The sequence below is a fragment of the Octopus bimaculoides genome, chromosome 5 (assembly GCF_046866305.1).
Source record: "Octopus bimaculoides isolate indiv1 chromosome 5, ASM4686630v1, whole genome shotgun sequence".
Lineage (NCBI taxonomy): Eukaryota > Metazoa > Mollusca > Cephalopoda > Octopoda > Octopodidae > Octopus > Octopus bimaculoides.
Window position 1 is genome coordinate 73,120,686 of NC_142932.1, and position 16,899 is coordinate 73,137,584.

The window sequence follows — 16,899 nt, forward strand, 5'->3', positions numbered from 1 at the left end:
TTAAGAAGTCTTTCAAAATTAATTGAAAAGATGAAAATTCTTGCCACTATATGGATGAAAAGGATTGAAATACAGCTGCAGTGCGTGAGGATGAATTTAAAGATTTGGTTCAACGTCATATATTTTAGTTTACTTTTCTCATTTATTATTGAAATGAAGACTACTGAGGCTAGAAATGAAATAAACTGAAACATAATCTGCCTACCATAAGATGTCAATTTCAAGGATAGATTGATACTAATTTAGTTCTTATCCTTATGAAATTTCAGATTCAAAATTGAATAACACTGTCATACCATAATTAGCCTAAATGAATTGAATGACATAACCACCTCTCATTCTTAGTTTAGAACTTATTATTTAGTTTTCTGCCACTTTGACTAGTGAATTTCAGTTTTTATTTTTCATATTTTGAAATATAATCTAACTTTTTCAAGGTGCACAGTATGGGAACCACTGGAAGAAGGGGCAGAACTGAAGACCTCTGAAACCAGTGAGCATGCTGTTGTTGTTGTTGTTTTAACCGATGTCATACAACACCTGAATAAGATTCCAAAGGATTAATGTTCTGAAATGATGCATTGGGGTTTATATATATATATATATGCATATATCTTTTTACTTGTTTCAGTCATTAGTCTATGGCCATGCTGGGGCACCACTTTGGAGAATTTTAGTTGAACGAATCAACCCCAGTACTTTTTTTATTTTTAAAGCTAGGTACTTATTCTCTTAGCTTCTTTTGCTGAACTGCTAAGTTACAGGGACATAAACTTACCAACACTGGTTGACAAGTGGTGATAGGGGACAAACACTGACACAAAGACACATACACACAATGAGCTTCTTTCAGTTTTTTTATCAAATCCAGTCACAAGGCCTTGGTCAACCCAAGGCTATAGTAGAAGGCACTTACCCAAGGTGCTTCAAATGGGACTGAACCCAAGTAGACTTATTTTCACAGTTACACATGTATTTATATAATATACAGGCAGTGCTTCACAAATTTGCATGTCATCCTTGAGCAGGGACAATGCTAATCTTTTCTGTATTGTTCCAATTTTAGTACATGTATATTTGTTTCTGTTTTGCTTCAGCAACTTTGAACATTTGTTATATTTCTATACAGTAACAGTTAAATTATAAAATGAAACATTTGTATTGTGTTGTAGATGGGTTAAAAGAGACAGTTACTTACCTGTTGGCAGTCAAAACTTGAAAGCAGTTGCAAAGGTAAGAGTTTCATGTAAATAATGTTGTTGTTCTTGCTGAAGAGAAAGTAAATGGCAGAATATCCAACACTATGGCTATCACCCTCAGGAAAAACTGTATCACCACCACTCTTGTTAGTGGAGATAAGGGCAATGTTGGTGATTTCAATTTTTTTGTGACTCCCCCCTTTTTATGTCCACTTTTTTGTACTTGCATGGATCAGAGGCACAAAGAGTCACAATTCCTCAGAGACTGATCAATGGTTGAGAAAATCTAGGAGGTTAACAAAACCAAATTTGATTAGTTTCAAGTTTCTTTATACCTTTCATGAAAATCTAAAGATTGGAAACTTGACAGATTGGCCCCATTTCTACCCACAAGGATCAAAATAACTTGACGTGTGACCACTTTGGTTACTTTTCACTGCCAGGATAAAATGTTATACACATTAAATATAATTATTATTAAATATTGGTTTCAAATTTTGGTACAAGGCCATCAATTTCGGGTGTGGGTGGTAGTAAGTCGATTACATAGACCCCCGTACTCAGCTGGTATTTATTTTATTGACCCCCAAAAAATGAAAGGTAGAATCAACCTCCGTGGAATTTGAACTCAGATCATGAAGATGGACGAAATGTTGCTAAGCATTTTGCCCCGCATGCTAATGAGATTCTGTCATCTCACTGCCTTACTGTTATTGAATATTATAAATTGTATTAAACATTTACAAAGCCTTATTAAACACTATTACCCATACATTATATTTCAAATGCTCGTCATTTTATCATGAATTCATAATTTCAAAATTGCTTTCAAAGTGTTTTAATGATTATCTGATCATTTTTCAATGTTCTCCCTCTCCCAGGCCAAGCTTCGTTATGATCCTGTTGAGTTGGACCCTGAAGACATGTGTCGTATGGCTAGTGAAGAGCCACAGGTAAGCAAGCAGAAAATTTCTGTTTTCTTCTATTGTATTTTATATTATTTTGAATATTGTTCTGTCTTCCACTGACTCTGTATGACAAATAAACCACAACTTTATCTGATAATATGTTAAAACAACAAGAGTAGTTGACAATTACATTGAGATTCTAGATGGAACATGAGGCCTCTGTCTGTTGTTAATGACCATGGATGAAGGTCCTAGGTGTCTACTCCATTAGGACAGTCTGATGCAGGCTCTGCTACACTAGCCACACTTGTAGGCTGTCCTGGTGCTGTTTGAGTTGTAGTAATAACTTATAAGTGGTAACTGTGGCTCCTTGTATTGTGTGAATGCCATAGGTGAAACTGGAGCATTGTCTCTAGTGTGTTCTATCTCTCCAGTATAGAGTGTTCAATGGGATCCAAACCTGGGCAGTATGGTATGGAAGACAGGTTGTTTCCTATGCAGCATGTTCTCCCTCTACACATCACTGATGGATCCAAACAAACTGCATGGTTGTTACAGTTTGGCACCAGGGCTGTTATAGGAGTTGCCAGAACAAGGTTGTACACAACATTGAATTTCTTCAGAGGCTCCGACTTCTAATTTTATTCCTTCAGGGTTTACACCTGAAGCCTTTCATATGCAAGGCAATGGAGGTTTGGAATCAGGATTTTCTTTCTCCTAGATGGGTTTCCCAATACCCAGGCTAATGAGTTTTGTCTGCCTGACTTACTTGCTAATTAACTATAACTGGAACCCTGATGCTTCTACTCTGGGTCAGAATAGACCTTGGAACAACAGTGGCTAAGAAGCAGTTCCACACTCTTCAAAACCATGGAACTCCCAAACTAAGGCCCTAATACTGGATGTAGTTTAATGTTACACCCAGGACTGGACCTCATTCCACCTATATAGTGATTTGAATTTGTGATCTTATAGAAATGTAAATTTATGTGAATCTGTTGTAACGTAAGAAAAATATACAAAGGGGTACTGAAAAGTTCCTGGCTTTGGGTAAAAGAAAATACAAGAGGATCAGTTAATTATGATTTTATTCAACATATTCCTCTCTCAGATTCATGCACTTATTGCAGTGGGCCTTCAGTTTTTCCAAGCCCTGTAAAAGAACTCGGGCCTCCAGCCAGGCCTTTCGTGATATCCTTAAAGTCAGGAACTTTTTAGAACCTCCCTCATAAATGTAAGCATACGGTTAAGAAATCTGCTTGTCAACCCTGTGGTTTTAAGTTCTGTCTCACTGTGTGGCACCTTGGGCATATGTCTTCTACTACAACCTTGGGCATCTAAAGACTTGTGAGTAGATTTGGCAGAGGTAAACTAAAAAAGATCCCCTGTATCTATGTGTGTGTATGTCATCATCATAATTGCTTTAACATCCACTTTCCTATGCTTGAATGAGTTGGACAGCATTTCTTCAAGCAGATTTTTCCTTCTTGTGACATGTGAATAGTTGTAAATGAATGTCACTGTTATACAAGCCATGTCCTTTGTTTCCAGCTGCCCATGGAAAAATATCACTTTCTAGAAATATAAGTTGATCTGAATATGTGATATTAAAGAAATATAAATTGGTATAAACATTATATTATACCTCTGTTTATATTATATAGTTTAATGTTGTGGAAATATTATTTACTCCTGTCCAATCTCTGTCTTTTATGCTTTATTGTCATAAACTTATTCATGGAACTTTGTAGGTCCTTGCCAACTATTCAGTGTCAGATGCTGTTGCTACTTACCACTTGTATATGAAATATGTTCACCCTTTCATATTTGCTCTGTGCACCATTATTCCGATGGAGCCCGATGAGGTAAGATTCTTAATTGTTACTTTTAATAATGTTTCTCATTAAATTACAGATCTTCTCATTTTTATTCTTGTGTTCATCTGGTGTTTATTTTTGTGTGAAAGTCACAGTCAAGTCAGTTGCCTGGAAGAGCTTGATTATATATGTGTGTGTGTGTGTGTGTGTGTATTGATAATGAGGAGAATGACTAATTTGAACATTCAAACTTTCTTTATTTCCAGTTAGCTTATTCATAATAATTGTCTGTGTGTTTCTATTATATTAATTGCACATTGTTGCATATTATATGCAGCAATTTATTCATTATTTGTACAATCTCTTCAGGGTATATAAATATGACATAGTTTGGAGAGAAATTTTCCTCTGTTATTAGTTTTATAGGAAAGTGGGTTATACATCATTAGATGTACACCTGCTTTCCTATATTAAATTAGAATGAACGGAACGCAGAACTCCAAACTATCAACTCAACAATATTTATTTAAAGAGGTAAATAGACAGCCTTACTCTTGGTTGTTGAGACGTCTTCTATGTGTGAGAACATGGTTGCTGAGACATCGGTATGTTGATGTGAGTTCAAAAGATGGAGAGAAGACAGCTAGACACGTCCATGCTCAATCGCTGGCCAGTCGAGAAAGAGACAGAATAAAGTGGGAAAGCTTGGATGTTGAATTCCACGCATGCGTGAGACTACGCATGCACACAGCGTTACTAAAGGGCTCCATTGCCAGTGCGGAACGCACAATAATATAAAATCCTGTTGGAACGCCTGAGGCAGGATGGCCACTGAAAACCACCCACAAGATGTAGCACAAACACACAAAGAAAAATGAAAGAAATGAAATGTACACTCGTGTGATACAGGCATGCAATGTACTGAAAGGAAAGAAAATATATGAGTGCACAAGTGTGTGTGTGAGAAAAACACAGAACATATTAAAAGTGTCTGTAGAGACAAAAAACTATATATCCAGTTCATAAAAGAATTACACAAGTTGAATGTCCGTACACAGGAAGTCGTGGTCAGTTGGCAGAGCTGTAGTTGAGCATCGATGCGAGATTGCGACCTGTTACCTGGTACTAAATATCCTAGTCGGTTAGCTCTGACTGTTGTGCGTGAGGGGAAAATTCCACTCATACAGTAAAGATAAAACCGAGTGTGTTGATCTGGTGTGTCCCTGGTGGTGGGGTTGTTGGCGCACGACATTGTGGTAGACAGTACATTGATGGAGAAGACATCGGCGCAGGAACTGTAATATAGCTGTGTTCTGTATGTGTGGTGGTAATGATGTCCTGTTGAAACTGTTGGCGACGTCGGGGGAATGCTCGTAGTTGGTAGTAGTAGTTGATGTCGTCACTATAAAACTGGCTGTTCTGTATGTGTGGTGGTAATGTTGACAGTGGTGTTCGAAAAGGTACACTTTTACAGACGGTCGACAGACACACTCTGTACGACCATTAGTGTCAGCCTTGATGAGATTTTTAACCCAAGATGAAATTGTTCGCATGTGACGAGCATGTTGCTGCTATTTTTAGCAAGTAGACGACACTGTGTAAAAATGAATTTGACGTCTCGTGTAGTATTATTGCTGGTAGTTCAGATTTCGTGCTGCAGTTGTTTGTACTCGGGGTCACCAGTTATAAGAATGACCGTGCGAACTCATAAAAGGAGAAATGGTGACGAATGGAAAAACAGAGGACTCCTTTTATTTAAACGTGTCACACGGTCGAACACAAAATAATATATCAAAGATGATATACATGATATGTTATACTACGATAACATATGGCCAGTAAAAGGGAGATGATAAACACAACCGTATAAAATGAATAACAAGAGATATTTGTTGTGGCATAAAAGATGAATGTGTATGTGAGATATTACAGCAGATAGAAAGTCAGTACACGTGAGAGTTTTATACCAAGTTCTTGAGTACACAATTGGAAGTATCGCAGGCTGTAATTCTTGTCTGTTTATTATCGTGGTGAAGCTAAGTCACCTAACAGAATCGAAGAGAGAGATTTGCCGCGGTGGTTTAGTTTGGTGTACTTAGTAAGTCGTGTTGACTATGGTTGGAGATGTTGGTGGTCATCGTTGCTTGGTAGTTCAGAATCCATGGCCGCGTTTGTTCTTTAGTCGGGGTCACCACTATAAGAATGTTGGTTATCAGTTATATAGAAATAGCTGTTATTGTAGCTCAGCGGGCTGCGTGTCTGAATCACGTCGGGGGTCACCAGTTTGTAGGAAATTCGTTAAATAGCTCAGCGGGCTGCATGTTTGAATCACGTCGGAGGGTCACCAGTTTGTAGGAAATTGGTTATACACCATTAGGTGTACACCTAATTTCCTATATTAAATTAGGAATAAACGGAACGCAGAACTCCAAACTATCAACTCAACAATATTTATTTAAGGAGGTAAATAGACAGCCTTACTCTTGGTTGTTGAGACGTCTTCTGTGTGTGAGAACATGGTTGCTGAGACATCGGTATGTTGATGTGAGCTGTCTGGCGTGAGTTCGAAAGATGGAGAGAAGACAGCTAGACACGTCCATGCTCAATTGCTGGCCAGTCGAGAAAGAGACAGAATAAAGTGGGAAAGCTTGGATGTTGAATTCCACGCATGCGTGAGACTACGCATGCGCACAGCATTACTACAGTTTGAATTAGGCTTTACCAAGTTTTACCAAGCCTAATTCAAACTAATAACAGGAAAATTCCTCTTCAAACAATGTCATATTTATATACTCTGAAGAGATTGTACTAATAATGTATAAATATGCAACAATATGCACTTAGTACAATCGAAACGTGTGTCAGATAATAACTATGAATAAATATTTTTTTTATATATTTGTTTTGCAAGATTTTTTTATGTGGAATCGTGTGTTGAAACAGATATTGTTGTATTTGGGGATGGTCATGTTGCCAGTTTAGCATGAACAAATAAATAAATAAATAAAAACAAAATAAACGAACATGTATTAACAGAGGATACAGATAATACAGGCACTCCCCATACACACACACATGCACTTATAAAACATAGACACACATAGAGGGATACGCATGCGTAGACACATACAATAGGAATACAAAATACAAAATGGCTGATCGTTAGCAAGGAGGGACACACATACAAGAAAGAACAAAGCAAAGGACCACTAATGAGGTCACAGAAGTGTGACGAAAGAATTCTGGCCGAAATATGATTAATGTAATGTAATGTAATATAAATGATATAAAGCTGAAGCAAATTAACACCAAATATACAGTGCGTGTGTTTTTATTGGCTAAACTGGCAACATGACCATCCCCAAATACAACAATATTATGAATAAGCTTACTGGAAATAAACAAAGTTTGAATGTTCAAAATCTTCATTCTCCTTTTACACTCTAAGTAACCAAGAAATAAACTGTAACTTTGGATGAGCATTAAAGAAAGTTTACCATAAAACACACCATCTGAAGGAATTTTACATAGAAATTCGGTATCTGCCTGGATATCCCTCCTCTTACTTTGTGTGTGTGCCTGACATTTACTACCCAAGAGACTATTTTACAGTGAATTGGCAGAAAGCAAGTGCATACAAGGTGGGCAGTAAAAGCACTTCAAAGATACATTCAAAGCCTCATTGAAGTGTTTTCAGATCAACCCCAACACCTTGGAAATGCAAGCACAAGACTATCCTGCCTGACATAGCTGCACCAACAGAGGTGCCACCTCCTATGAACAGAATAAGATTGCAGGAACCCAAAGGAAACATGAGCTGCACAAGTCCAGTCAACTCCTTGCCTTCATTCCCAACAGTACCTGATCTATGACAAGCTTTTGACCATGCATCAACCTGATTGACCACAGCCAGATGCACTGTGACTCATCTTCCCCCATGTGATGTCTTTGGTCATCATCAACAACAATGGACAAACATTATTATATAATGTGTTTATGTGGGAACAGGCAAGGCTATGTAGTTAAGAAGTTTGCTTCCTAACCACATGGTTTCAGGTTCAATCCCATTGTGCACAGAAAAAAAAATCTTTTTTACCCCTAGGCTGATCACAGCCATGTGAGTGAATTTGGATGGACAGAAACATTTCTGCTCACTTTATCATGCTTGATTAGTGATTGTTATCACTTCTGTCAATAATTTGTCCACTCACTTTGTGGCTTTGAAGCTATATGGCTTAAAAAAGAAAAAGGTTAGCATCAGGAAAGGCATCCAGCTGTAACAATGCCTCAAGAAATATTTGTCTAACATGGAAAATGTTATTTGCATGTGTGCGTGTGTGAACAGACATGTTCATGAATAATAAAAGGACAAAATTAAATATATGAACAACCTATATTTCTATTAGTAAACATGCTTATTTTTTTGCCCTTTATTGTTAATTTCTACTAGTTAACAATCTATTTGTGTTACTCTTTTTCTTACTCAAGGTCTTGCGCAAAGGTTCTGGGACACTCTGTGAAGCCCTCTTGATGGTGCAGGCATACCATGCTAATGTTATCTTCCCCAATAAACAGGAATCAGTTCTGAATAAACTTACCCATGATGGACATTTACTTGACTCTGAGACTTACGTTGGTGGACATGTTGAAGCTCTGGAATCAGGTGTCTTCAGAGCAGATATTCCCTGTCGTTTTAGAATGGTAAAATATTTTCTGTTTGTTTTTCTCTTTTTCTTTAAATTACAGGGTGGTCTTTGTCTTGACATGCTCTATGGTGTATTTAGCAGGGATTTTCATAGTTAACCCCTGGAAGTAAATTTTACCTGCTCAGTGGGTATATTTGCTAATTCTGGATCTGTATTTCAGTACAAATATATACAAATATAGGTGCAGGCATGGCTTTGTGGTAAGAAGCTTGCTTCCCAACTATGTTCAGTCCCACTGCAGGGCACCTTGGACAAGTGTCTTCTGTTGTAGCCTTGGGCCAACCAAAGCCTTGTGTGTAGATTTGGTTGACAGAAACTGAAAGAAGCCTGTCGTGTGTGCATGCCTTTGTGTCTGTGTTTGTCTCCCACCACCTCTTGACAACTGGTGTTGGTGTGTTTATGTCCCTGTAACTTAGTGTTTTAGCAAGAGACCAATACAATAAGTACAAGGCTTAAATAAAAAGTAATGTGATTGATTCATTGAAGCAAAAATTTTTCAAGGTGGTGCTCCAGCATGGCTGGAACAAGTAAAAGACAAAAAGTAAATATAGATTGATACCAACTAAGGTATTATCCAACCATCTCATCTGCTGTCTACATCTAAATCTACTGTTGATTCACCTTGATTGTAAAGTGTGCCTGCAATTTTTCCTCAGGTATTCTAACCGCATGCCCTTAGTACTGGATGAGTGACCTCTCAAAACTGAGAATTTATGGCTCGACCTGAAATGACTCCGAGTGATGTTACTCCTCTCTTTCTTCAGAGAAACCCTATCTTGGTTGCTTTTATTCATGGTCATACACTTTCATTCATCACCCATGACATATAAAATAAGTAAATAGGTATAAGAGTATACTAGGATTGAAGTATTAGACAAGAAACCTTTTTGTGCTCAGTCTAAAGCACTTGATATTTTTTTCTGTTGCAGGTACCTGATGTTGATATTTGTAGTACTTACCATATCTTTAGAAAGTGGTGAGCTGCATGTGTGTGTGTACCTGATTAAGATGTTTCTGGTACTAATGATATTTTCAGAAAGGAATCAAAACTCTGTGTGTGTATGTATACAAATGAAAAGTGGATGTAAATATACAATAACATTAAAAGAATTGTAATCTTTTTAGTAAAAATAAAAGACAAAAGCAAATAGATTTCATTTCGGAATAAGGTGGCATGCTGGCAGAATTGTTAGCATGCTGGGCAAAATGCTTCTTCACATTCTAAGTTAAAATTTCACCTAGGTTGACTTTGCCTTTCATCCTTTTGGGTTTGATAAAATAAGTACAAGTTGAGCACTGGGTTCAATGTAATCAACTTACCCACCCACCCACTAAATTGATGGCCTTGTGCCAAAATTTGAAACCAATATTTCATTTCGAGATTTTTTTTTTTGTAGTTGCAGCCATGCTGGGGCACTGCCATTTTGTTACACTGTTATTATTGAGAGCCCCATCTAATATGTGGCATTTGGTGAATAAGGGAGTTTGATGTCATTACCCTCATTTGCATCTCTTGCCGTGAGGTAGGTTCATCTGGGACTCTTGACAAGAAGAGGTCCAGTTTTGATTTGAAAACACCTATATTCATTTTGTGTAGGTCCCTCAGGCTTTTTGGGAGAATATTAAAAAGTTGTGGGCCCCTGAAACCCAGGCTATTGCAGTAACTGATCCTGAAGCATGATGGCATTGCTGGGATCTTTGGCACTGTGCAGTGTCGACACATTCTGGCATTGGTGTAGCCTTCAATGCCAAAATTTGGCACAATCCATTCCAGGATCTTCCAGATATATATTACTGCATACCTATCCCACCTTCACTTCAGGGAATAGTCTTAGCTGTTTCAGCCTTTCCCAGTAGCTGAGCTGTTGCAAAGAGACGATCTTCTTTGTGAAGCTTCGCTGGATTGCTTCAAGGTCCACTGTTAATTTTACACTACTGGGTGACCATAGCTGGGTGCTGTAGACCAGGCGACTGAGGACGAATGTCCTCCAGAGGACCATCATGGTTTCCTTCTCTCTGGTTCTGAACGTTCTCAGGAACCATCCAGCCAGTCTTGTGCACTTTGTTGCCATCCTGGTAATGTGCACTTGGAAAGAGGTATCATCACTCATGTCGATACACAGGTCCCTCACTGATTTAGGCTTTGGGATTGTAATCCCGTGTAGACCAGAGTATCCTGTCAGTATTATATTAAGTTTTGGACACTTGTAGCACAGGGCTTGGAATTTTTCAGCATTAAACTGCATATTATTGTCCTCAGCCCATCTGTAAATTGAGTCCAACTCATGCTGCAGGTGTGCAACATCGCTGGGTTCTGTATTTTCTGCAAGATTTTCATATTGTCTGCATAGCTAGCAAAGGTGGCTATCCGGGCAGCTGAGAGCATATCCGAGAGGACCACTATGAAAAGCAGTGGTCCCAAGAAAGTGCCCTGTGGAATACCACTCACTATTTTTATTCTCTTTGAGGTGGCTCCATTGGCCACTACTGCCTAACTTCTATCTTTCAGAAAGTCATGTAACCACTCTCCAACTTTTGTAGCTATAACAAGATCATGCAGTTTGTGGCATATCATACCATGATCCACTTTATCAAAAGCTTTTGCAAAGTCAGGGTATATTACGTCCACATTTGAGTTGTTGAGTAACTGCCTCAACACCCAGTTATAATGTATGAGCTGGGTCAGGCAGCTCCTACCTGGTTGAAAGCCATGCTCAGTAATACTCAGCAAGTTATTTTCTTCAAAGGATGCAATTAGTTTCCCTCTGACTATCTGTTCCATGACATTGCTTATGTGTAAAGTCAGAGACATAGGCCTATAGTTTTTGGCATCTGCTCTGCTTCCTCCGTTATGAATTGGGCATATTATTCCCTCCTTCAGTTTGCTTGGCAGCCTGCCATTTGCAAGAAAGCTCTGGAAGAGAATCTGTAGAGGTTTCACCAGAGCACACTTACCCAATTTGAGGAGGATTGCTAGGAAACCATTAGGACCAGCAGTTGAGTTATGCATCCACCTCATTTATGGCTTGTAGTATATCTTCTTAGCTAATGTCGATGTAATCCATCGTAACTGCCTTGCTGGTTATAGGTGAGGTGGCAAAGAAATCCATTGGTTCATTCACTTGTCTGTGTTCCAACGGGGTGGTAAAGGCACTTTTGAACTGGTCATTCAGTACCTCACTGATCTTGGTTAGACTATCTGTGAGGGAGCCATCCTTTTGAAAGAGGGATCCTATTTTGCGGTGTACTGAGGCTGTTTCTTTGGCATAATGAAAGAAGGCCTTTGGGTTTGACTTACAATCTCCATCAGTGTTGTTTTTAGGCAGGACCTTTCACTACTTTTGGAATGTTGGTTGAAGCAATTTGCAACGTTCATCTGTCATCTCATGAGGATCTTCCTCTCCCTTGGAATCTTGTTCCTTTTTGTATTGGCCTTGTGCTCTGGAACATATTCCTGGCATATGGTTTGCATAACAGATATGAAATATTTTAGTTTCATGCCAATGTCTGGTGTGGAGAGACATTTCGGCCAGTCTTGTCTGAGGATCTCTTTTTGGATCAATTTCCAGTCTGCTTTGTAGAAGTTCAGATTGGAAAGATTTTGGGTGCTTCCTTTAGGCTGTATGTCTCTGGCTACTTTTGGTCCATACATAGACAGCTCTATTATGTTGTGATCTGAAACTAATGTGGGCATCACTTTCACATCATGAATGATGTCCATATTGTTTGTGAAGCAGTGATCCAAAATGTTATCTGCCCTAGTTGGTCTAAGCACAACTTGCTCCATGAATGGGGCTTTGGTGAGGTTAAGAAGGGACTTCACCTTTGTTTGTTTGCAATAAGTCGTTCCTGAGAGCATGAGACCTTCGGGTCATTTGACGTTGAGGAAGTTGAAATCACCCATATGAAATACATTCACATAGTGTTCCAGTTTCATGAGGATTTCTTTAATTCTTTTGAAGCAATCTTCAAACTTGCCAATGTGGTTTGGAGCATCCGGTGGACGATATGTATTGCATATGATTATATTGTGTTGTCATGTATACAATTAGAGTGTCACATACTGAATTTGAGTATGACAGTAAGACCTGGAGTGTGAGGTTTTCACGGATGTATGCAACAACTCCACCATGGCTCCTTTCCCTTCTGGTTGTTATGCTATCTCTCTCTCTCAGTCAATCACTCACACACTCACTCAAAAAAGATGCGAGGAGAAATAAAATTTTCAAATGTACGCTGTGTGTGTGAGGGAAAGAGTAACAGCGTACATTTTTAAAATTTATTTTACGTCACATCTTTTTTGAGTGAGTGTGTGAGTGATTGACTGAGAGAGAGAGGTGTGTGTTGTCAGAAAGAAAGTGTGAGACACAGAGAGAGAGAGAGAGAGAGAGATATAATTAATTTAATTTATTTACTTTTTCTCGCATCTGTTTTTAGTATGTGTTTGACTGAGAGAGAAAGAAAGAGGGACGTTAGGCTCTCACACACTCTCTCTCTGTCTCACACACACTTTCTATCTCGCACCCAACCATCAACACATACACACGTTCCTGTTATTTTCTCTCTTGTTCACTTTATGCTGACATTAAACGAAATGTACGTTTCCACATCAAGAAACAAATAAAAAATTTTTACGGAATTTACTGAACCTTAACAGCTGATAGATCCTTGACAACTCTGTGACTCAGAACAAAAGATAGTCCTCGCCAAAACTTATCTCCTGCCATAAAATCTTTGATGATATAATGATACCAGAAATAAATCACTGCTTTAATCCCCACCTCAAAAAAACCTACCATCCAGTTAATGGAACACCTCAAAGCAACAACTCAAATGGGATAAAGAGTACACATATCACAACAACAATAACACCAAGTGTGTGTTTGTTTGTGTGTGTGTGTGTGTGTAGACTTACAATATATCCTATTGTTAAGAAAATTTTACACGATCATTCAATAAAACTCAAATGGGATAAAGAGTACATGCTTTATCTGCCTAAACAGTCCAACGAGACCCGCTTGCTAGTCAAGTCCCTAACACCCCACTTATTGTTATGGGGTGCAGGAAGGGGGGAAAAGCTTTCATTTCAAGGATGCACTTTTATCCCTCAGGGTCAGACATGTCGTTTAACTTCCACAGATCACAGTTCCCAGTAAGGTCATGCATCGCCATGTCCATCAACAAATCCTATGGCCAAACACTATCGGTGGCAGGCATCCATTTGGGGGAGCCGTGCTTTTCACATGGGCAACTTTATGTGGCCTGCTCCCGTGTGGGGAGTAGAAACGCTCTTTCTGTGTATGCTCCTCAGGGCAGAAATTGCAATGTTGTCTATAGTGAAGTTTTATAGACGTAGTAAGAAGAACAAGTCATCATTGCAGCCTATGTGGTTATAAACGGGTGATCCAGAAGCATTGGCCAGACATATTCTCAAACCATGGAAACATGACTCATGGACTCTTCCTTTTCTTTATTAGATAATGCTGACTTTTCTGACAGCAATGCTCACTCGGCCGATATCAGCGCTTGGCCAAGTTGTTCATAGAGTTAGGCTAGAAGAGCCAGGCCCTTTAGTTTTTTTTGTTAAGGCTGTTAGTAAGTTTTCCTAAGTTACTCCAATCATGATCCCCAATGCAAACCTTCAAATCAACCTTATCCAATCCAAATCTTTGAGTCAACCTTCTTCACTGCAGATCTCCAATGCAAACCTTTGATGCATCCTTATCCAGTGCAAACCTTTGATGCAGATCTCTGAGGCAACCTTCTTCGATGCAGCCTCGACCGATAGTACCCCTAGGAGGGGCTAGGACTAGATCAGGATTAGTTACTGCCTTTTAGAGGCTCCCGAGCTCCCTTTCACTAGGTTAGCTTAGGCTTAGGTTAAGGCTTAGTTGTGATCTGAACATAACCTTTTGACACAGAGGATCGGGATCCCTTTTGGGCGTTCTGTTTTCCTTGCCAGAAGGATTCCCAACCCATACATTCCTGTCGTGACACTGATTCTGCAGAACTGGGTTGGGTATAAAAACTAACTTTAAAGTATAAATATAGATTTTTTGAATCAGCAATGTTGTGTTCGATTAAGTCCTTTTTTGGGGTGAAAAATCAATAAACTGATTCCTTATGGGGTTTTCCATTCAGTCAGGATGAAAAATCGATAAACCAATTCCTTATAGGATTTCCCACTAAAATTGGCTACACCCCATTTTCAACAATAACTTTTACCAATTTTGAGGTATTTTGTTCAGACTTGATGCTGGCATTATTTAGGACTTAAGGGATTTTTGAATGCTTTAAGTTCTCCCCCCCAAAAAACCAATCAATGAGTGGAAAAATCGATAAACTGATTCCTTATGGGATTTCCCAATCAAATTGTCTGCAACCCATTCTCAGCCAAACATTTACCAATTTCAATGGATTTCACTCAAATTTAACATTGTTGTAACTTAGTTTGGTTTGAAACAAAGCACTTGATTAGCTTAATAATCCTAACTTAATCCCGGGCAACAGCGGGCTCAACTGCTAGTACATAATAAACATGATTATATATTCTGAGTATTCCAACAGATCACAATGTAATTCTTGTATTGTCCTTTTGTGCACCCTGATGATTTTCCATCCAAGGTATTTTAAAATGCAAGATTATATATTTATTTGTTTTGTAGTTTTAATTTTGGTTGTGAAATGAAACAATTGTATGTGAATATGTTAATTAATTTGTATCCGTTAGATTTCTCCATTTTAAAACTTTATATATATATATATATATATATATATATATATATATATATATATATATATAGGCACAGGCATAGCTGTGCAGTAAGGAGCTTGCTTCCTAACCACGTGGTTCCAGGTTCAATCCCACTACTATAGCCTCAGGTCAACCACAGCCTTGTGAGTGGATTTGGTAAGCAGAAACTGAAAGAAGCCCATCATATATCTTAAATATAAATGGCAATTTCTGTCTGTCTGTTACTCTCATGCTGCCCAAACCAGGGAACTAATTTTCACCAAACTTTGTATACATGTTGAACTAAGATCTAGTTCAATTGTTGGCTAATTGGATTTCAATAAAAATCAATAATGGACCAACTACAGGGTTAAAATGAGAGGGCTGCAAAAATGTTAGGTTCAGGGAAATATGGTATAATGAGGGTGGCTGATATTAGGGAAGGTGAGGCGACAGGAAGAGATAAACACACAGAAAATTTAAGAAATAGACAGGGACACTTCCAGCAGGGAACACTGACAGGGTCGGGGGCGTAGGAATACTTCTAGCGGAGAAATGGGTGGATAAGGTAATCGAGGTCGTTAGAGTAAGTGACAGAGTACTTAAGATCAGACTAGTGCTTCATCATAGATTAGCTACTGTCATCTCAGCCTATGCACCTCAACCGGGGTTACCAGATGGTCTGAAAGACCAATTCTATGACACCCTCTTGCAAACTACCTCGTCGACGAGTGACAGGGACCTTCTCTTTGTGGCTGGAGACTTCAATGGTCATGTCGGACGTCGTGCTGGAGGCTTCCATGGCATACATGGAGGCTATGGCTTCGGTTCCCGCAACGAGGAGGGAACCAGACTGCTGGAGTTCTGTGATGCAACCGATCTTATGGTCTGCAATACCAACTTCAGGAAACCTGCCAGTCACCTAGTCACCTACCGCTCCGGCAGACACTCTAGCCAAATCGACTACATCCTCGCCAGAAATAGGGAAAGAGGGCGGCTTATAAATGCCAAAACCTACCCTGGCGAAGAATGTACCCCACAACATAGATTAGTAGTTAGCGACTTTGGGATCAAGGTAAAATGGGTGCCCAGAATTAGACAGGCTTGGAGGAGAAGGGTGTGGAAGCTTAAAGACCCTGCAAATGAACAGAGACTTAGAGACAAGTTACTTGAAGCATTTAACGAAATAGAAGGGGATATAGCATCATACAACGTGGAAGACAATTGGAGATTTCTGCGGGACAACCTGTTGAAAGCCACCGACCAGATTTGTGGGTGGTGTAAGGTCCCCTCCCGACCCAGAGTAACGTGGTGGTGGAACAAGGAGGTAGACAGGGCTATTAGACAAAAGAAACAGGCTTGGAAGGACTGGAAGAACGGTGGTAGCAGGGAATTGTACCAATGTGCCAGAAGGGCGGCTAGGCGACAGGTTTATTTAGCCAGAGGGGAAGCAGATAAGAAAAGATTTGCCAATGTTCTGCGCCGTGAGGACCAAAGACTTGAGGTATTTCGTGTTGCAAGACAGTGTAGGAGAGA

The 16,899-nt window shown here is 39.1% G+C and overlaps 1 protein-coding gene and 1 non-coding gene across 3 annotated transcripts in view; one reads left to right on the forward strand and one right to left on the reverse strand.

Moving 5' to 3' along the window:
* The window catches only part of LOC106884300 (DNA polymerase epsilon catalytic subunit A), a 126,685-nt gene that overhangs the window by 26,291 nt on the left and 83,495 nt on the right, over positions 1-16,899 (forward strand). For both annotated transcript variants that reach the window (XM_089352401.1, XM_089352402.1), the window contains exons 10-13: positions 1,173-1,233; positions 2,081-2,152; positions 3,859-3,972; positions 8,413-8,625. In XM_089352401.1, coding sequence (XP_089208527.1) covers positions 1,173-1,233; positions 2,081-2,152; positions 3,859-3,972; positions 8,413-8,625 — 460 coding nt within the window. The remainder of the gene's footprint in view (positions 1-1,172; positions 1,234-2,080; positions 2,153-3,858; positions 3,973-8,412; positions 8,626-16,899) is intronic.
* Positions 984-1,092, reverse strand: LOC128247942 (U6 spliceosomal RNA). Its single transcript, XR_008264281.1, has one exon. It is a non-coding gene; the product is annotated as a U6 spliceosomal RNA (small nuclear RNA).